This window comes from Anopheles gambiae, chromosome 2 (assembly GCF_943734735.2).
Source record: "Anopheles gambiae chromosome 2, idAnoGambNW_F1_1, whole genome shotgun sequence".
NCBI lineage: Eukaryota > Metazoa > Arthropoda > Insecta > Diptera > Culicidae > Anopheles > Anopheles gambiae.
This window is the reverse complement of record NC_064601.1, coordinates 81,082,150-81,102,399: the sequence shown is the minus strand read 5'-3', so window position 1 is coordinate 81,102,399 and position 20,250 is coordinate 81,082,150. Positions and strand designations below refer to the sequence as shown.

The 20,250-nt window shown below is 44.5% G+C and overlaps 6 protein-coding genes across 7 annotated transcripts; 4 read left to right on the top strand and 2 right to left on the bottom strand.

The window, feature by feature from the left end:
• Nucleotides 1–709: 709 nt before the first annotated feature.
• LOC1274909 (peptidoglycan-recognition protein LC) lies at nt 710–9,916 on the top strand. Its single transcript, XM_061640504.1, has 11 exons — nt 710–2,124; nt 2,907–3,643; nt 3,725–3,955; nt 4,096–4,247; nt 6,486–6,633; nt 6,723–6,955; nt 8,536–8,683; nt 8,784–9,048; nt 9,134–9,140; nt 9,249–9,402; nt 9,466–9,916. The coding sequence occupies exons 2-11, from the start codon at nt 3,067–3,069 to the stop codon at nt 9,744–9,746; spliced, it is 2,196 nt and encodes a 731-aa protein (XP_061496488.1). The 5' UTR covers nt 710–2,124; nt 2,907–3,066; the 3' UTR covers nt 9,747–9,916.
• Nucleotides 9,888–10,727, bottom strand: LOC1274908 (RING-box protein 1A). Its single transcript, XM_314102.5, has 2 exons — nt 10,606–10,727; nt 9,888–10,460 (listed from the first exon to the last, which is right to left on the bottom strand). The coding sequence occupies exon 2, from the start codon at nt 10,441–10,443 to the stop codon at nt 10,114–10,116; it is 330 nt and encodes a 109-aa protein (XP_314102.2). The 5' UTR covers nt 10,444–10,460; nt 10,606–10,727; the 3' UTR covers nt 9,888–10,113.
• A 24-nt stretch (nt 10,728–10,751) lies between these two features.
• On the top strand, nt 10,752–11,959 carry LOC1274907 (SOSS complex subunit B homolog). The gene is made up of 2 exons (XM_314101.4): nt 10,752–10,890; nt 10,971–11,959. The coding sequence occupies exons 1-2, from the start codon at nt 10,871–10,873 to the stop codon at nt 11,680–11,682; spliced, it is 732 nt and encodes a 243-aa protein (XP_314101.5). The 5' UTR covers nt 10,752–10,870; the 3' UTR covers nt 11,683–11,959.
• A 63-nt stretch (nt 11,960–12,022) lies between these two features.
• LOC1274906 (ubiquinone biosynthesis protein COQ4 homolog, mitochondrial) lies at nt 12,023–17,973 on the top strand. Of its 2 annotated transcripts, none has more exons than XM_314100.5 (5): nt 12,023–12,150; nt 16,695–16,979; nt 17,070–17,274; nt 17,365–17,588; nt 17,664–17,973. In XM_314100.5, exons 2-5 carry the CDS (start codon nt 16,714–16,716, stop codon nt 17,815–17,817), a joined length of 849 nt encoding a protein of 282 aa, XP_314100.5. In that variant the 5' UTR covers nt 12,023–12,150; nt 16,695–16,713; the 3' UTR covers nt 17,818–17,973. The 2 variants fall into 2 exon arrangements, with proteins under 2 accessions (XP_314100.5, XP_061500948.1); XM_061644964.1 differs by lacking the exon at nt 12,023–12,150 and adding an exon at nt 14,588–15,121.
• Nucleotides 12,148–15,069, top strand: LOC4576706 (UDP-sugar transporter UST74c). Its single transcript, XM_001230976.3, has one exon. The coding sequence runs from the start codon at nt 13,308–13,310 to the stop codon at nt 14,346–14,348; it is 1,041 nt and encodes a 346-aa protein (XP_001230977.3). The 5' UTR covers nt 12,148–13,307; the 3' UTR covers nt 14,349–15,069.
• On the bottom strand, nt 17,914–19,614 carry LOC1274905 (uncharacterized). The gene is made up of 3 exons (XM_314099.4): nt 18,437–19,614; nt 18,234–18,367; nt 17,914–18,161 (listed from the first exon to the last, which is right to left on the bottom strand). The coding sequence occupies exons 1-3, from the start codon at nt 19,357–19,359 to the stop codon at nt 17,968–17,970; spliced, it is 1,251 nt and encodes a 416-aa protein (XP_314099.4). The 5' UTR covers nt 19,360–19,614; the 3' UTR covers nt 17,914–17,967.
• Between the last annotated feature and the right edge of the window lie 636 nt (nt 19,615–20,250).

Below are 20,250 nucleotides of genomic sequence, written 5' to 3'. Positions count from 1 at the left end.
TCACATGACAGTATTTGTGTAATGATTTGGTACAATCGTATATACCATCGATAGTGAGCGTCTTGCGTGAAGATTGATAATAAGTTGAGATATTTATTGTGGCGTAATATTAGGCGCTCAATTGACAGGCGGCAATGTTTTCACCACAGGAACTGATGTAAGCATCGTTTGTGCTGGTGTTAAAACCCGTTTCTCTTCATTTGCTGCAGCTTGTAAGTTTCCAGTGTAGCTTGGAAAAAAATTAACTGCATGTTAAAAGAAAATGTCAGATAACATAATATATTACACAGCTTATCATAAACATCATATTTGGAAACTTCGTTGACCAATGCTTGAGTTCACTGATATGATATAAACTTAATGTAATGCAGCATTATCAAACTGTTTTATGTAAAAAAAAACATTATAATCAAACGTAGTGTATGTAACAAAATGGATAAAATTTACAAAAACAAAAATCACAAACGCGCAAATCATGCTTACAGATAACTTTACCCTTATTTGAATGTTGTGAATGAGATAGCGATCACGATACTCTTCTCGCGAGGGCACATGAATGACGCGCCAAACGTAATCGCCATTTCGCGAGTTCCAACGAACACGATCGCGCGCACTTTGTGTGTGGTGGTAGTGAAATGCGTCAAAAACGCGCGTGTTGGCTGTGTTCGTTTGTCCCAAGCTCCAAGTTCCGCGCAAGATGATAGTGGTTGATAGATCGTGAACGCATACGCAACGATTCGGTCATCGCCTCACCGTCATCGGGCCCATGCAGTACGCGCCCATCAAAACGGGAAGTCCGTGTTCAAGAATTATACAAGGAAAAAACTTCTTTTCTTGCTAGACAAAGCGTGTTACCACAGCAACACACTTCCAAGAACGAGAATCTGTAATCTGTGTATTCCTGTTGGTGGCGGAAAAGTACGTAAATTAACCGCCCCATTACTGTTCCAAACGCAATATATTACATCCATTTGTGTGTGCGTGTGTGACAACAAAGCAGGCGGAAACACTTCCACCCCCTCCCAAAAAAAGAAAAGAAAAACAAAGTGCACCGATAGTGTGATAACAGTGATTTGAAGCAGAACTTATCTGGAACTGTTCTTATTGGTTCAAAAGCTCAAAGCTCATCAAAGAATCATCAAACTATCCCTGGGCAGTATAAGTGTCCTAACCCACGTCCATAGTGCATTTTGGTCGAACGAAACCTGATACAAAAAGTCGAAACATTATTTACTCACTTCGCAGTGAGATCAAGGGATGGAACGATTTGTTCACATCGGTGGTAGTGTTGGTGATGTTGGACGTAAAGCAAATATTAACCCCACGTTAGACGATGGGTCGTCGAGCGGCGGAGCAAATAACCTTCAGCACATAACATGCGACGCAACGACACGCACGAGCACATGATCGGATCAAGCATCGATCGTGTAGATACAATCGAGGGTTGATGGGAGTGTGTAAAGAGGTGTTGGTTTGGTCAGCTAACACAAGTAACTTTCTGTTGTGATTGTTAATGTGTTGTGATGTGCGGAGTTGAAAGGCATTGGCAAGCTCGCAGCACGTCCTACAATTCTGACACGTTTGGCAGTGGCCGCGCATGAGTTTTAACGTATGTTTGATGCGATCTTCAACGTTGTTTCATGGGGTTAGATGCAGCCTGCATCGTATATTTACCAAAATCTGTCAAAACTAAGCTCTGTTCTACATCCATCGCGCAAAAGAAAGCCGACGTGACGTGAGCAAACCTCTCTCGAACGGGAATTTCGATTCCAAGAAACTTGTAAGCCTACCATTTCCTGTCCAGACAGTTGTAGCGAAGGATTTACAAACGGCTTACCATGCGCGATCTCATTCCACTTGACCGACCGAAGATTGCATGAGACTGTGTGTGTTTGTGTGTGTAAGTGTAGAGATAAGGAAGATGTTTTAACCCCTGCTGATCGTTGTGAATGCGGGGTACGGTGCATACTGGTTTTGTGTTGTTGTGCTAGTGACACATGCAAATAGGGCCGTGCAGCTCGTAATATTGCAACAATCGATCGGTGCAGTGTGGTACATTTTGTCTGTTAAACGCAAGTGCTTTACCTACGTATTTAAGGTGGTGCCTAAAGCGTTGTTACACTAGTTAGCTATTAATTTATTTTACGTTTAATCTTAATTTCTTGGATGTGTGAACTCTGCATTATTCATTCGTCAAGGTTACTTATGTCGACCAATTTTGGTTTATTTACGTGTTATATTGTTCAGCCATATCGATAATTGTATCACATTAGTGTAAAATGTTTAAGAACGTTGATCCTCATATTAAAATATGTTTTGTACATAAAGCTGTGCTCTAAAACAGTCACTAAGAATAGAACTACTCCGGCAATAATAACAACACGAATTACCTATCAATTCAAGCCTGTCTGAGACGTTTGACCCAATTGGTTCACCGATCTCATACATTCCATCATATGTTTGGTAGCAATCGAGAAAAGTACCCTCTCCAAAACCCCTTGCAAGTTACAAACCGCGAAGGAAATGAAGTGAGTGTTTCTATTTCTTCTAGTGCTTATCAGGCTGGTACCCGCCATGTTCAGTTGACCTCAGTGCAAACACACCAACATCATTATCATTAGCAGTGTGCTGGGACGAGATATAGAAACGCTTTTGAACAGTGCAACCCCTAGACTTTCTTTGCTCTCGACACACATTGTCTTGATAAATATTGATCGGAGAGCGGTTCTGAGTTACATAATGTTAGGATATTCTATTGTCAAGTGATTTCCGACATTTTTTTTTTAAACAAAACAACTGTCCTTGCATTTTGGCTGCGGCTGCATTCAACTTTTGAACTGGCACTAAGACTCTGACAGTGACTAATCAAATGTATTTTTAACCGGCTTATATCACCCCCTTTTCAGGCAGAGACTGGAGCTACTGCGAGGCTAAGATGTCTCTCAACACTTCCGTGAGATAAAGAATAGCCACACTACAAACACAAACAAACGGAAGCTTTCGGAGATACTTGCAAGTCGTGTGACTGTGACAGTGCCCGTTGCAGCAGTAAACGAAACCGGAACGATGGCACTGGCAAGGAACCTACAGCTAGAAAATGATACCTCAGTCAACACTGGATACCACACTAAGGCACAGTCGATGTCGGCGAGCGGCGGTGATACGATCGCCGGCCTAAACAACTCGGGCACCGGGACCGGCAAGTCAGATAGCGCTAAGGGCAACAGTCTTTCCAATATCTCGGCGTCATCCATCAAACGAACAGACAACGGTGGCGATGATGACGACTCGAGTGTCTTCGATAGCAGTAGTAGCGATACCGAGTGTGACGATGATTCTATCAAGCGAGCGATTGATCGTATCCCGGGTACACTGGCACCGGGGGAGGCACGCGTGCTCCCGAACGCGAACGTTAAGGTTGCCGTGGAAGCCATCGCTCCCGGGGTACGGCCAAGCCCGGCTGCATCCACGATCGGGGCGATCGCGGTCCACAACTCGTCGGACATCACGTTCGGCAACAAAACGTACATCAAGGGGCAGGTTGTTATAAAGAACATCTACCAGGATCGTAAGAATGGGACCACCAACCAGGGATATCAGGTTCAGGAAAATGAAACCGACGATACAAATTCCACTAAAAAAGGTACTGTGCAGTGAGATTAAGCAAATGTGTGCATAATTTCTAACACTTTCGATATGCTTGCTTTCCTCTTTTTATCGGTAGTACCTTCCGCAACTAAACCTCCCGAGCCACGCACCTGGCAATCTAGTCTTAAGACAATCATAAAGGATAAACCCTTGCTCAGCTTTATCGTAATGGTATCGCTGATGATTGTCCTGTGTGCCATTGTAGCGGTCATATCGATCCTCACCGCGTCAGGTAAAGCTAGATTTAGGCTCCCCGTAGGCGACGGCGACGACAATCGTCAAAATATTCCGCAGGACAAGGATATAGGTACAAAAACTTGTTTTGTACTAGACTTTTTACTTTTCACACAATCCTACCCTCCTTGTATATCATTCTCACTATGCCCCTTACCTAACACGTAATTACAAAAAAACAAATTTGTTTTCCTTTCGTTGTTTCTTCCATAGAGGATGATCTATTCCCAGATCCGAGACCGTTACGGTTAGTGACGAGAACGGAATGGCTGGCGCAACCGCCCAGAGAGGAATTGACCGATCTGAAACTGCCGGTTAATAACGTCATCATTGCTCACACTGCCACCGAAGGTTGCACTACTCAGGTAAGCCTTAAACAAGACGACAAAGATAAGACACCGTGCAGTGTAAACTTTCACATGATAGCATTATCAAACCGTTCATTTTATCGCAGTCGGTGTTTATTTTTTGATGGCCGAACATTGTATTCAACCCCAGCTTTGCTATTATTCAAGCGCCATTCATAAATGATTAGGTACATTTTTAAGACTTAAGAACTAAAAATATATAACATAGATGTGTCTTAATTGTGGAATTTTGCAAAAGATCGAATTATTGTTTAGCAATAACCACAATGTATGGACAGTTTTCTTTGTGTTTTTTTCGTAGATTTACTTTTATTTACTATTATTGTTTTAATGTGTTTAAATAACTGTTTTTGAATTTTTCGTTTTAAAAAATAATTTTGAAGTCAACGGAAAACATTTATTTATAACATTTAAGGTCATTTAAAGTCCTTCAATTTCTGAGAGGAAGGCAATTCTTGTCGAACCGGCTAGACATGTCCGTTTTAGCAAAAGGTCCTTTCAAGGAGCCGGATTAGCTTTGTATCAAAACATGAATATAAAATATAAACATCAAGCATATGCATAAACGCTTTAACTTTGTAAAAACTCTTAGTTAAATAAATAATAATACAAAAAAATAATAATTAAAGATACGTCTATATCCTCATAAAACAATTGATAAATAAATAGACAATCTTGCAACAGCTACATTGAAATGCTAAAACAGTGAATTACCAAATTATATTCTGTCGGATTACCCAGTAAAGTGTAGAAGGTCTGGCTGAACATTCATTCTCTAAGTTTTTTTTATTTATATTGAAAAAAGAGTAAGCATATACAAGTTTACTTTTACTTGTGTAGTTTACGAAGTATAATATTCCCATTACATATATAGGAACAAAATTATTCAACATTAGGAGCAAATTATTTAAAAAAAAACCAAGAGTTTCAATGATTTTTAATACATTGCAACATTAGGCAGTAAAGCCGTTAATAACTTTGCAACTGTCGGCTCTTAATATTTTCATAAATTTAGAATTTTATTTTTGATCGTTTTTTTCGCTCTTTTAGCACCATTTCGTATATTTTGTAGATTCATGCTTCAAAAGAGGGTACTTTGTGCGAAGAAAGGAAAAAGCTTCACATTTACATGCATATTCCATTCCAAACCATTTATAAAGATTATAAGTATAATTAAGGAAAATATTTCGTCCTTAATAAAGCTGCTTGGAAAAAAAAAGTTTAAAACAAAAAAAATCAAACAAGTAAAGGTTTTAATAAATTGCTGGAAATGAGAAGCATCGAATAAAATTAGCAAAAAGACCCCTGTGATAAAGCTTTGGTCATTCAAATAGTCATTTCATTACTTTTCTTTTCATTTTTTCCTTTTCCTTTAAGAATTTAATGTTTCAATATTGTTTCGTGTCATCTTTGCCTAAATCGTTGATAATTAAGCGAACCATGCAAAACACAGTACCTTTAGCACAAGCTAGAGATGTACTATACGATTTGTTATATTCTTCGTACGGTCAGTTTTATATTATCCGAGTGATCTTGAGCTGCTGAGAACCATGGATTTTGCGCAGACACAAGTTGTGTTTGATGCATTGAATTTAACGTTACGATCGTGTAGTTATGCCGCACATTAACCACTGCTTTTTAGAACAGACCAAAAACTCTATTATTCTGCTGTTTTAGAGCATTTTGTTAAACAAAATCACACGCAAAATTGTACAATACCATACCAGTCACATTTATACATAGCCAGTTACCTCTTACCGTCGAAAAACATAGACACCTATTTTGTAGTGTATTCCGCGCAGTCAATTATGTGTCGTTTAAAAAAGTGTGTGCAAATCTCTGTTGCTGTTACGTTAAGTGCTTTGTATTTTATATCGCACCACCACCAGAACCATCATATAAAATGAATAGTAACTAAGCTGTGTCCTGCTTAAGCGGACGTCTGAAGCTTTACTCACTGTGCTGCGTACCGCTTGCCATGAGGCAGATTCTCTAACGTTCCACAACATATTCCACAACATATTTTCTTATCATTGTTTTATACATTACATCATCACACTGCACCTATGGCCATGCCATATTACACTATTCCACATGAAATTCTCATTGGCAATTCAATCAAAAGCTCCACCTAATTCGTAATAGATCAATTACTCGCGCTCTATTTACCACATCTAACAAAACTTTCTATCTTTTCACCACAATCACAAAACACTTCTGACCTCTCCCATGCAGCAAGCATGCAAAGCACTAGTGCAATCAATTCAAAGGTATCACGTAAACCACACCAACTACGGTGATATCGGTTACAACTTTTTGATCGGTGGTGACGAATTTGTGTACGAGGGCCGCGGATGGCTTAAAGTTGGAGCCCACACCAAAAGTACGTAACTACCAAAATCGCAAAGGCCGAAGGAGGAAAACAGTTACAAAATCATGCCCACAATATGTGCGTGTGTGTGTGTTTCACAGATTACAACACGATCAGCTACGGGATAGCATTCATCGGTAACTACGAGACTATCAATCGACCGACGGAACAGCAGATGGAACAGTTGGTACTGCTGCTTCGCAACGGTACCGACGGCGGATGGCTTGCCAAGGAGTACAAGCTGTGCGGTGCCAGCCAGCTGAAGGGCACCATCAGCCCGGGCAAATATCTAATGGAACAGCTGAGGCTTTTGCCACATTTTAGTGAACGTTTGTAATTATGATACGCATAGGTGATTGAACGTACGTAGTGTAGGTGCATGTGCCATTGAAGCGAAAGTGATGAATGCAGAATCGAGTAAGACTGAGTGGCACCCTCTAAGATGAAGAACAACTTGTTGACCACGTTAACCCTGTCACTGGCAACCAAAAAAAACATCATATTCCAGGCAACCGGGCTGCGCGGTTAGAAGCTACGTTGGAGGCTTGTAACTTTTGAATGCGTAATCCAATATCAATGCAATATTGTGATGAAAATTGAATAAACTAATTAGATTTCTAGAACTGTGCAGAGATTGGTTCAATTTGCACCCGTTTTTATGTTATAGCTTTTCAAAGTTGGCAGGATTTAATTGAAAACAAAAATACAAAATGTAAAAATCTTTTTTTTGTACTTTACAAAAAAAAATCACAACAAGATGGCTCTAATAGTTTTGAGAATTGTATACTACACGTCAAGCAAAAAAAATCAGAATTTTTCTATGAGTAATTAAACAGATAAAGAAGTTTCCATTTGAATAAAAACCGTTACATACATTAATACATCTACCAGGAAGAGAAAGACACCAACATAAAATAAACTTCACACACAATGTTTGAATTCAGGCTCTTTACAGTGTATATTCAACATAACATAGCAATAGAGATCATTTTATAAAGTTTTCTCATTTGCGCATTTTATAAAATTATGATGATAGGTGTGTTGTAACGGTTTTTATTCAAATCGAAACTCCTTTATCTCTTTTATGACTCATAGAAAAATCTGAAAAATATGTTAGACGTGTAATATACAGTTCTCTTTTATCTTTTAGTGCCATTTTCCTGTGAAACTGTTGTAAAGTACTGCAAAAATATTTTTACGTTTTGAATGTTTTCCAAAAAAATCCTTTCATTTTTGAAAAGCTATAAGCGGTAGCGAGTTGAGCCAATTTATGAACACTTGTAGAAACAAAATTAGTTTATTCAATTTTCATCAGACTATTGCATCGATATTGAATAACGCCCTCAAAAGTTATAAGCCTCCAAAGTCGCTGTCTACCCGGGTATCCCGGGTTCCTGAAATAAGGGGTATTGCAAAAAATAATTCTAAAAAACAGGTTTCTTATACTCCAAAAACTCTACAAAAAAATTCGGAGAAAAATAACTGTGAAAAATAACACACATATTCAAAACTTCCACTCAATAGGATTCCTATAATCAGTGAAATAAGCAATAAGCTAAATCGATTTGGCTACCCGTGTAGCCGGTTGCCTGGAATAGAGAAAAGGATGCATAAACAGTAGTTGTTATAATTATGTTAAGCAATGGGAAATAGCTAGATAGTGTACTCTGTTTTAATAAATATTTATCGTAGGAATTGAGAGGAGCAGCACAATCGTATAATATCGTATATATGAAGCATTTGTAAGACAATAAACGATGCTGCTCACGAGCCGAGACGAGACGAGACGTAATTTCCGTGGCTGTTCGTCTACTTTCCAATAATAACCCAAATGTGGTGCAAACACAATCAACCTTAGTATAATGAGGTACAAACATGGCGAACATAACAGTTGGCTTGCATTGCTCGTTTCAGGCCGCATGCCGTTTGCGGGTGCGCTTAATTCAGGAGTTTCATATGGATGGCAAAAACTACGACGATATAACGTACAACTTTCTAATCGGTGGAGATGGACATATCTACGAGGGTCGAAATTGGCACAAAATTGGTGCCACCATTCCCGGTAAAATACAAAAAAATTAACATCCAAAACAGCACAGACAGAATCTCTACGAATTTCTCCATTGCATTAAAATCGTCCTGTCGTGTCTTTACCGCCGCAGGTTACAATTCCCGCAGCATAACGGTGGCCTTTGTGGGAGAGTACAATTACGGTGGCAAACCTACTAAAAAGCAAATCGAGCTGTTGAAATATCTACTGCACTTTGGTGCAAAGGAGCGGCATCTAAAGGAAGGTTACCGAATATATGCCTCGGAGCAGCTGGATCCAACGGTTGGGACGGGCAAGTGGCTAATCGAAGCACTGCACAGCTTGCCCCAGTTTGTCGATAAGGAGCAAAATAAGGACGAGCAGCCCGATCACGAGTAGCAGACAGCAGTATTTAGGTTAGTTAAGCTAACAAACTCGTTGTGAAATATATCATACTTCCAACAACCAATTCTCCACGGGAAGTTACTCTGTCTGTCTTGAAGATGATTTTTTTTAAATGTCGTTTTGATAAATACCCACAAAACCAATCTATTAATGCGACAATTTTCTCTTCCCTTCTTCTCTCTGCTTGCTACAGACGAAATGCATGTATCAGGTAAAGTTGATCCAGGAGTTTCATTCAAGTCCCGACTCGAGGAACTTCAGCGACATCGCGTATCAATTTCTGGTGGGTGGTGATGGCAACGCGTACGAGGGTAGAGGATGGACAAAGCAAGGAGCGCACACGAAAGGTAAGGGCAATCCTTGCAGAGCCTGACAGCACCAAACGGTTCTAACTTGTTTCGCCCTTGCAGGGTTCAACGTGGACAGCATCTGCATCGCGTTCATTGGAACATTCATCGCGGATCCGCCACCGATTGCTCAGCTCAGTGCTGCGAAGCAGCTCATACTGCTAGGTATGAAGGAAAACTATCTTGCCTCCAACTACAGCCTGTACGGCCACCGACAGCTGGCACCGTTCGAGAGTCCGGGCAAGGCACTGTTCGATATCATCAAAACTTGGCCCCACTGGTCGAACAAGCTGGGGTCCAATCACTGGGTCGAACCGGCGAACGACACCACAAACCGACGATGACGCAGGAAACGACTTGCCCCCATCACCATTCCTCCCCCCAAGTGTCCTTGATGACTTCCTCTCTCCTTCTCTCTCTCTTGAACCGGAAAAAGAGAACCAAAAAGACTGTGATGATGAAAATAATCGAATAAACATTTTAAATATGGTGTAATTTAGCTCATACGATAAAACTGCTGAATTTATTACGGTTTGCGTACAGCCAATCGAGTCGTCGGTTGCTTTTCTCAGATTCTTTAGAACGTATCCGGATGTGTTTGTTCAAGGAGAGGCAGCGTCAGCGCTTCCGCATGCTTCTGGCTGCCATGTAGTTCTGTAGCCTGGGTAGGGGTGGTTTAGTTCGCAAGTTTGTGCCTCGCCCCGCGTCCTCCTAATGACCGTACTTCTGGAACTCCCACTCTCTGTTGTCGAGCGGACAGACCTGCCGGGTCTTCAGCCATCGGGAGATGCAGTGGAAGTGGAACGCATGATTACACACACCCCAAGCCACCGTGCATTCCTCACTGGTGGCGGACGCTTGGTTCGCCTGGCACTCGATGCACAGATCCATGATGTGATTTCGGCAAATCGCACAGTTGTCCACCACGATGTCCCAGGCCCACAAGGCTACCGCGTTCCACTTCTTGACCTCGAACCGCTTCCGCTCACCTCGGCTGCTGCTGGACGTCGGTGCCTCGAACTCTTCCTCGTCGATATCCATGTTGCTTGGCGTAGATTCTGTCCCGGGCGCGCAATCAACGCAAGAAAACACAACGTTAATCTTTTGCCGTTGGCGCGTTGGGCAGTACGTTTTTACGCCGAATTTTTCGCAAACCGAACAAAGAAATTCCGGAAAGCAGCGGCGGAACAAAAGTGCTCTTACCTCGGCAACCGCGATGGCGTATTTTTGCTCCACTAGTTGACAGTCATTGTGACAATTGCGCTGACGCTTGCCCGTTTCGCCCGTTGTGTTCTTTTCCCTCGGCGCACGACTCTTCCCCTTTTTCCGAACAAACCCATCTGTCAAACTGGATGTTGGGGCGAAATCAAAACAAAACAAAATTCAGCTGTAAACACGAAATCGTCTCCACCGATTGCCACTGAAATCATTTAGGCCGCTCCCATTTACCATCCCTGCACAGATTGTAATGGCCGTTAATATGTACGGGTATGTATTGCGGTCAAACCCCGCCTGAAGTACTGGCGTATACAGTACCCACACGAAAATAATCAACCCTCTGCCCCCAGCCCGATGCAGAACCATCCACCGCCCAATCCGAACCCGACCGACCTGATGGCGATTAAGGACATCTACCCGGGGATGAAAAACATCAACGTGATCTTCATCATACTCGAGATAGGACCGGTCACGCTGACGAAAGAGAACCGCGAGGTGCGCACGTTCAAAGTGGCCGACCAGAGCGCCGCCATCAACGTGTCGATCTGGGACGAGCCGGGCAAGCAGCTGCTGCCGGGTGATATCGTGCGTCTCACCAAAGGCTACGCCAACGTGTGGCGCCAGTCGCTGACGCTTTACTCGGGCAAAAATGGGGAGATCGTGCGGTTGGGCGATTTCTGCTACACCTTCAACGAGATGGTCAACATGAGCGAGCCGAACCCGAACCTGGCCGCGCCAATGCCCCAGCCCATCCTGAACAACGGTTCGGGGGGCTGTGGACCGAACGGTGGCCCGAACAACAACAACAACGGAAACAACGGTACGGGAAAGGCACTGGGAACGCCCAAGCCGGTACCGAACAGTAGCAGTCCGCTGCTTTCGACCGGCGCCGGTTCGCAACCGAAACCGCACGCCGCTACGACGCGCTACTCGGTGGCGGTCGCGGCCGCTGCTGCCGCCGCCACACCGCCCAGCATCATGAAACCCTCGCAGAAGAACTCCCCGCGGACGGGGCGCAATAGCCAGGCCAAAGGGGCCTCGGTGAAGGGCGACCGAAGATAACAGTTAGCGGATGCTGCCCTCGGCGCATCAACGATGACCGTCGGCGATAGTTTTATTTTACCGTCTAGCAATGTAATGTAAATGCAGCACCGGCGACCGTTGGCGGATGCGCTGGTATACCTTTTGTGTGTGTGTTGAGCTCAATTTTAAACCTTCCCATTTATGCACGAGCATAACATTCCTGTGTGGAAAATGCTTACATTTTTTTACAGTAGCTACATACTTTGTGCGAGGTATCACGTTGTAGAAATAAATCGAAATCCGTATCCTCACTGGAGTGCTGGAGTGTTTGTTTGACACGTACTGTAGTTTCGCCTCCCGAATAGCCCGCTGCTGTGGTCGCGAATGGGTTGCGTGAAAGTAGCCCCCATCCATGCGCTGCACCGCAATTGACAAATTCGGCAGAGCCAAAACAATCTGTTTTTGAAGCAATCCAGCGTGCAGAAGCTCAACGCATATCGATCGGTGGTAAGTTTTGCGGGTGCTTTTATTTTAGGTGTGATTAAGCATGTTGTGCATCTCCATCATATCGAATTTTGGCGGTGTTCTTCCGATAAAAAAGAATTTCATAATTGCAGTTCATGAAATGGAGAACGCAAAAAAAAAACAAAGCAATGTCATTGCTGTCAAACTCTGTTATCCGGGAATGACAGTAGCTACGCTGCGCGTGTGTGCGTATAGATGTGTGCGGTGGATGGTAGTGCTCTGTTGATGGAATCCGTGGCCTTCCGAAAAGGTTTTCGGATGCTCAGTCCCTCGCGGTACTTTAGCTCGTTCGTGTTGAAGATTGGATAATTTGTCGCGTGATTGTGTCATCGTCGCTACGGCACACACGTTTTCAGCGTTCGATGACGGTGAAACAAAGCATTGTCGTAGCGTTTTACGTTTCGGTTCCATTTGTGGCCGGGTGTTTGTGCTTTTGAATGGGCAATGCGCCTGATCGGTGAATCGCGCCTGCATACCGTAACAGAACCGAACAGTAACCATCGCGAGTGTAATCGAGCGCCCAACGCTGGTATGACTCTGCTGCGCTAATTTTATGTTACCGTAGTTGAGCAATCCAGACGAAGAAAAACGGCAAACGTTGCTGTTGCTGCCGACGGCGGCGGTGACCCTGTTCCGTACAAATCAAGTGTCAAATTCTTGTTGATACTGGAACGCAAATCCGTGGCCGTGATTGTTTGCGCATTGTTTGGGGTAAAGCGCAGACTGCTTCGATCGGCAGAAATACACAATAGCACAGCAGCATAGACGCAGCAACCAAGTGCCATGTGGTTAGTGTAGAACCGGATAGAGCACCACCAACCAACGAGGGGCCACGCAAGAATGCTGGATCGATCGAAACCCCACAAATCTATTCCTAGACCGGCACCAGCGAAGAGACCGACCGCAAAAGTCGGTAGTAAAACTCACCCTACCAAGAAACAGTATAAATCTCGGCCGACGGTCATAGCACGACTCAGCAGCAGCAGCGATAAGCATCGCCCGTCGGCACGGAATCTCGCACCCGTTAGGTTAGCGGCCGGGAGAAGGGAAGCATCATCCCTCGGCCAGCCCGGGATCCAGAGCGGAAGCAGTGCGTAAGCTACTCCGGTACCCACGAGCGCTATCGGACCAGTCACGATATGATAGCTTATCTGTCGAAAATGCGATCGTCCGCGTCGGAGATGGCGGGCGGCGAAACGACCCAGTTTCTCAAACTATCCAGTGCCGTGTTTTACGGCCTCTCGTCGTTCCTGATCACCGTAGTCAATAAGACCGTGCTGACCAGCAACCGGTTTCCCTCGTTCCTGGTGCTCAGTCTCGGCCAGCTGACGGCCAGCATCGTGGTGCTGTTCGTCGCCAAGCGGCTGCAGCTAGTCAAGTATCCCGATTTCAACCGAGACATCGCGCGCCGCATATTCCCGCTGCCGCTGATCTATCTCGGCAACATGATGTTCGGGCTCGGCGGCACCCAAGCCCTCAGCCTGCCAATGTTTGCCGCCCTGCGGCGGTTCTCCATCCTGCTGACGATGCTGCTGGAGCTGCTGGTGCTCGGCATTAGACCCACGCTCGCGGTGAAGGTGAGCGTGTTCGCCATGGTTGGGGGCGCCCTGATGGCCGCGCTGGACGATCTCAGCTTCAATCTGCAGGGCTACATGTACGTGATGATCACGAACACGCTGACCGCGGCCAACGGCGTGTACATGAAGAAGAAGCTCGACACGGCCGACATGGGCAAGTACGGGCTGATGTACTACAACTCGCTGTTCATGATACTGCCGGCCTTGGTCGGCACCTGGCTGGCCGGCGACATCGACCGAGCGTGGCAGTACGAGGGCTGGAACGATCCGTTCTTCGTCGTGCAGTTCCTGCTGTCCTGCGTGATGGGCTTCATCCTGTCGTACAGTGTGATCCTGTGCACCCAGCACAACTCCGCCCTGACCACCACCATCGTCGGCTGCCTGAAGAACATCAGCGTCACGTACATCGGGATGTTCATCGGGGGCGATTACGTGTTTTCGCTGCTGAACGCGCTCGGCATCAACATCAGCGTGGCCGGCAGCCTGCTCTACACGTACGTCACCTTCCGGAAGAAGCCGAACGGCGGGGGAGGAAGCGGTGACGCTGCCTCGTCCGACAAGAAGCTGCTGCTGCCCGCCGCCGGAAGAATCGATAACGTGTGAGAGGACGCGATGGTGGCGGTTGTGGGGGGGTCGCGCGTGTGTGTAGTAAAGCGAACAAAACCAAAGCGAGCTAACCGGGGGGCAGATAGTGGGGCATATATTTATTAGTAATGTCTGTACGTTGCCCCTTTCTCCCTCCCTTCGCCCACTCGCTTGCTAAGGGCAAATGCATTAGTTTCACAACAAAAAAAACCAGAAGGGCATTGGAGATGATTTCCCCGCGGGCGTGCAATGTGGCCATTGATTCAGTGCGGTATACCAAGTGTACAGAGAGATGATGATCGATGTAGTTTTAAGCGATAATCACCTAAACGTTCACAATCACACACACACGCGGCACCGGGAGTGCGCCGCGTGTCATCGGCAGTGATAGACACATTTGAACAAAAACAAACGAATAATTCTCGTGCACCGAACTCCAACGAGGGAAAAGGATGCCACATTACAATATTCTATTGTATAGCAAAAATACTGGCGCTCCTCCGCCGCCTTGTAAACGAAAAGCCACCCCTCCCGTGCGTGAGTTGATATTAAAAAGAAGGCATTGCATCGAAGGCATGATAAGCTGTGTATCGTAGATTGTTTTTAGTTTCGTCTGTGTAGTTTTAAGTTGAAGATGTGTACATGTACCCCGTGTAGGAGATTTTAGTGAAGCTGATTGATGGAGTCGAAATATATACACCACCCAAGAGAGTTGGTGGATCGCCGTTGTGTAACAAAACCGCGTTGTGAGTGAGCATTTATGCTTTTTTTTGTCTTCAGTTGTAAAAACGGTACGTCTGCGTATAACGAGAAAGAAAACTCATCAAAACCATGAACCACCCCATCGAAGTTGAGTAATCGGAACTTGGTGTACGTTCATCGCGGTGGAACGATGACATATAGAAAACGTCACGCCTTTTTAATCTAATCCAAAAACAGAAATTATATAAAGCAATACACGATAAAGCATTAAACCATTAAATGCGCACGGAAAGAGTGGGAGAGAGCAAACGTGTGATTAGGATTTATCGACCCTTTTTGGGGGGCGAAACATTGACTACTGAACTGCTTGATAAAAACGGATTCAGTATGCATTTGGTGTCATACGATCGGGCTTTTCAGTCCAGACGGCTCCATCCCTTGCTAACTTTAAAGATTTGGTTTTCCGTGGCTGAATTGTCACAATTTCACAGCATGAACAGTACTCTGGATGGAGCGCAATTTCGATCCGCGGGCAATTGTTTGCGTTCTTCGTTAAACACGTCCCCTGTTGTACGACCAGCGGGAAAACCAGTTTATCAGTTGTTGTTCAGCTCTTTTTTTTCGTTGCTTGCTCTGTAACGTACAAATCTCGGACGGGTCGGCGGGCGTGTACTTTGCCGTTGCCCTTTAATGATATGGTTGGCCGTTTCACGAACTTACCCTGCCAGCACAGCACACGAACTGTTGCTGTTGAGATTATTGAGTTTGCATTAGGATTATGCTTTGCCTTTTATTTTTAGCAGCAAAAGATAGGCTAATCGCGGGCCTTCAGACGACTTCGTTCAAATGCCGGTGATCAAACCTATTTGTTGTGTGTGTTAGTTTGTTTAATAACATTGATCATTCACTGTTCCGGTGGGACAAGGTCAGCGTTTTCCATGATGAATAGAAGAAACCTTTACCAGATCCCAACGGAACAAACAAACCGTTTCGTCGTCGTGCGCGGAAACAATAGTGACCGTGACCTCGTTGGTAGGTTCAGGTTTATTGACACGGCAGCATAAGCGATGCGTCTTAACCGTCGTCGCCATCATCATCGCTGTGAGTCGCTCTGACCGTTCGAATCCGTTTGTACATCTTCTAGCATATTTCTGGGGAGCGTAACGTAAGAGGTGTTGAGCTGAGGATGTACATTCCTCTACGTCGGCACTCGGTGTGACTGATGCGATGACGTCAGACATCCCAGAGTCAAGGGCTAGGAAGGTGAAGATCGCATTGAAATTACAGTACACGTACTGGCAGAAACTCCACTGAACGATCGCGTGTTGTATATGTTTGCTAATTATGTCTAAATTGAGCCGGTGCAGCTCTAATCAATACGACAGCGTTGTGGGACAAATTGAAGGGTGACCTTTTTTTAATGATATTCCACTGCGAGCCGGCCGGTAATGCATTTTTAGATAACACCAGCATTGTCCCACTTGTTTATCATCCCTTTTGTATGGGAAAATGTATTTTAGCTGCTCATAATAGAAGGTAATTATGTTTAATATTGTTTTTAATCACATGGGTCGGATTTTTTGTTTGTTGTACATTATTAAATGGTAAAATGTATAAATTCTTTTTCAAATAATCGCTTCACTCATACACATTTCCTTCCAGAGCAAAAAAAAACACCAAAATGTTCGTTCGAAAAAGCTGCTACCCGTTGATTAACGCCACGAGAAGATGTCTCCGGTATCGCCAGCTAAGCTCTACCACGGCCGGAACCGACGGCACAACAGCACCAACAGCCAACATTTCCTTGAACGATGAGCCACAGCCGGCAGCAGTTGAGATGGACGAGTTTACGAAAGAGTTTCTTCGCAATCGAATTGAAGTCAGCGACATTCAAAGGCTAATTTTAAGCGCCGGAAGCTCCGTCGCCGCTTTAGTCGATCCGCGAAGGTAAGCCCTGTTGCAAACTGCTCACCCAAAAGCCAATAAGCGAGCCATGCTAATTAATTTACTGTATTTTTTAAACTCTTTTCTGCGCAGGCATGATATGATCGCTTGCCTGGGGGAAACGACTGGACGGGAGGCGTTGGAAAAAATGCTCCACTACATGAGATCAACCGAGGAGGGACAACGGATTCTGGTGGAGAAACCGCGCATCAATACGCGCACGGTGGACATGGAGGCACTAAAGAAGATGCCGGAGCATACGTTCGGTTACACATACGTCAAGTTTATGGAAGATAATGTACAAGCGATTAACACACGGACACACACGCTCACACAAACGTTTCTTTAGTGTGTTACGCTTATGTTGTTTTTTCCTTATTTTTGACAGAATATTACACCCGATTCACGAATGGAGGTGCGATTTTTGGACGAGCCCGAACTTGCGTACGTCATGACCCGATACAGGGAAACGCACGATATGGTACACGCGATCCTCGACATGCCCACCAACATGTTGGGCGAGGTAACGGTCAAGTGGGTGGAAGCGTTAAACACCGGTCTACCGATGTGCTATGGTGGTGCCGTCTTTGGTGCCTTTCGGCTTCGTACCAAGTGAGTGGCTCGATTCGAAAAAGCTTTTCCCAACCAGTGCTGCACCCCCGAAAATGGTTCCACTTTCCATTTCAGACAAAGACAAAACTATCTGCGAAAGTATCTGCCCTGGGCCCTTCGGACGGGCAATCGGATCAAACCACTGATGGGCGTGTACTGGGAGAAGCGATGGGAGCAGGATGTAACGGAACTACGCAAAGAGTTAAACATTGAGCTGTTGGCACCGTAGACCCATCCGCGACTGCTTTCGCGTTTGCATCGTATTACAACAAAACCAAATCGCAATAGTGAGACGTTCGTTTGTAGTTATTATTTAAAAAATCCGTTTTTTTGTTGGTCACACCGCAATTTACTTCGCAAGTACACAGCGCATAATACACTAAAATTTCAACGTGTATTTGTTTGGTTTCAAGTCCTTCGACTTTTTCCATGCTTCCCGCTGGGCCGCTTCCGTCGCGCTTCGGCCTAGCAGCAGCTCCAGCAGCTGCCGATTGCACATCTCGGGCAGGGCGATGTTGAGATCGATCGCATTTTGCATGATTTCCGAACAGCCGCGCAAGTTTTTACGCCAATCTGTGAGAGACGCAATAGCACAACCCCATTAGTTTGGAGAATGTACAAACCTCTTTGCTCGCACACACTTACACTGATATTCAAATAGTCGGATGAGCATAGCTTTACAATCCACCTTCATTTCGTGCTTGAGGAACATTTCGATCAATTGGTACACCTTTTCGACGTTGTTTTCGTACAGCAGTTTGTAGCACAGATTTGGTATCCTGTAAGTTGAAAATAACGTTTAAGCTGTTGCCATATTGCTATATAGATTTCGATCATCCGCCACGTACCTTTTGCTGATCGCGTTCCTTAGAGCGTCGTGCCGATCGAACAACGTTTTGGCCGCCTCCTGATCGCTGTGCCACGCGCTAAGGAAGCTCTTTTCCCACACGTAGCAGATGGGAAACTCGTGGCGCAGTGTGACTAAGCTGAACTCACACAGCTGCATTACGGCAAGCAGAACTGCTTCACTCTTTTTGCCAATCGTTTCATCGATAATTTCCAACAGTAAATGATCAATCATTATCATCCTTTCTTCGTTACACTCGAGCATAATGGATCGAAACGCGTCGAGTGATTTAAACGTGTTGCCCTGCTTCCACTCGCAAAGGGCCTTATAGTGCTCGAACCTACCGATCGCTGTGCTGCAGCATTCCGGATAAAGCTTTCGGTAGAGTTCACTCAACCGTTCTATGGTCCGCGTTTCTGTCCGGTGTGCCAGGTTCTTGAGAATGGCGTTTAATACCTGCAGTGACGGTAGCTTCTCGTACTCCAATATTTGTGCCAGTAGCAATTTCACGTCTTCGTTGTTTTGTTCCTTCAGTGCCGTTTCGAGTAGATGATCAACTTGGGATACTTCCATCTGACTAATGTTTACCACTAGCGGGTTATTCGTAAGCTCGTTGTACAGCTCGCTGAAACGAAACGAGGAGCGTTGGATGGTTTCCGTGGGTGTACGAATGCTGGCAGCCAATTCAGACGGAGCTAGGTCGGCGGTTTTGGGTGACGTTTTTGGTTGCCCGTTACGATGTCGGCTGTTCAATACCTTCCATTTTAGCTTTTTGTTGTCCATCAGCTCACTGATAAAGGAATCAACCGCACTGATGTTGGTACTTTTGCGTTGATAGCTGACTAGCCAGGTAAGAAGCCACACGTTCGGTACCGAAGGACGAAACATGGCGCCGTGCCGGGAAGCGGATAATAAGGTTGCCATGCTGGTAGTTTCTGGGTGTTTTTATCTCTAAAACGGTAACTTTTTCACGACGTAATTTCACATTTTTAAGCGCCCATTGTTATGCACGGTGTTTGTTTATTTCGTTGTCGATATTTCCCAAACAGACGAAATCAGCTGACAGTGATTATTATGACAGCGCGATAAACCGTTCCCATTGAACAAATGAATGCTTAATTGTACGCAAACAAAATATCCTTGAAACGCTTCGACAACACTTCCGACGTAACGTAGCAACTCGTCCAAAAATGCTATTTTTCAACATTTTTGATAAATATTTAATAATTTTTACTTCAAGGTATAACATTTTTATTACATATTTAGGGGAATGTTTTTTGTGATTGGAAAAAAATAAATTATCACTGTCACTCCTTAACCCAAGTGCCACAAATCCACTAAACGACCACTAAATGGGTTTTAAACGGCTCAAGCTAGACCTAGACGGAATATAAAAAACCTTCGTTTAGCTTTCTTCGCTTTGAGAGCATTCTTCTTTCCTCTGTATTGTTTATGGCTTCTAATTGAAGTTATACATCGCTAGAACTAGAATGTCGATAATATTGTTGAAATACTAAACCAGCACTGATGCAAGTGAGATTTTAGTAATGGTCATTGCCCAAGCGCCACAGATTAAGCTTAAACGACTGGAAAATTGAATATCCATAGAAAAAAAAAATGAAAGCTCCACAGCTTCATTGGTTTGATCAATAGATGGCGTATTACAACTCATCATTATATTGCTATCCTTTTCTTGAATTGTGTTTCGACAAGTTTCATCTTATCATGTTTCATCTTATCATATATAGCCTTATAACTTTCTGAGCAAAAATCTATATGAATGGTCGTGTGGTCAGATACGTGGGTATCAACACC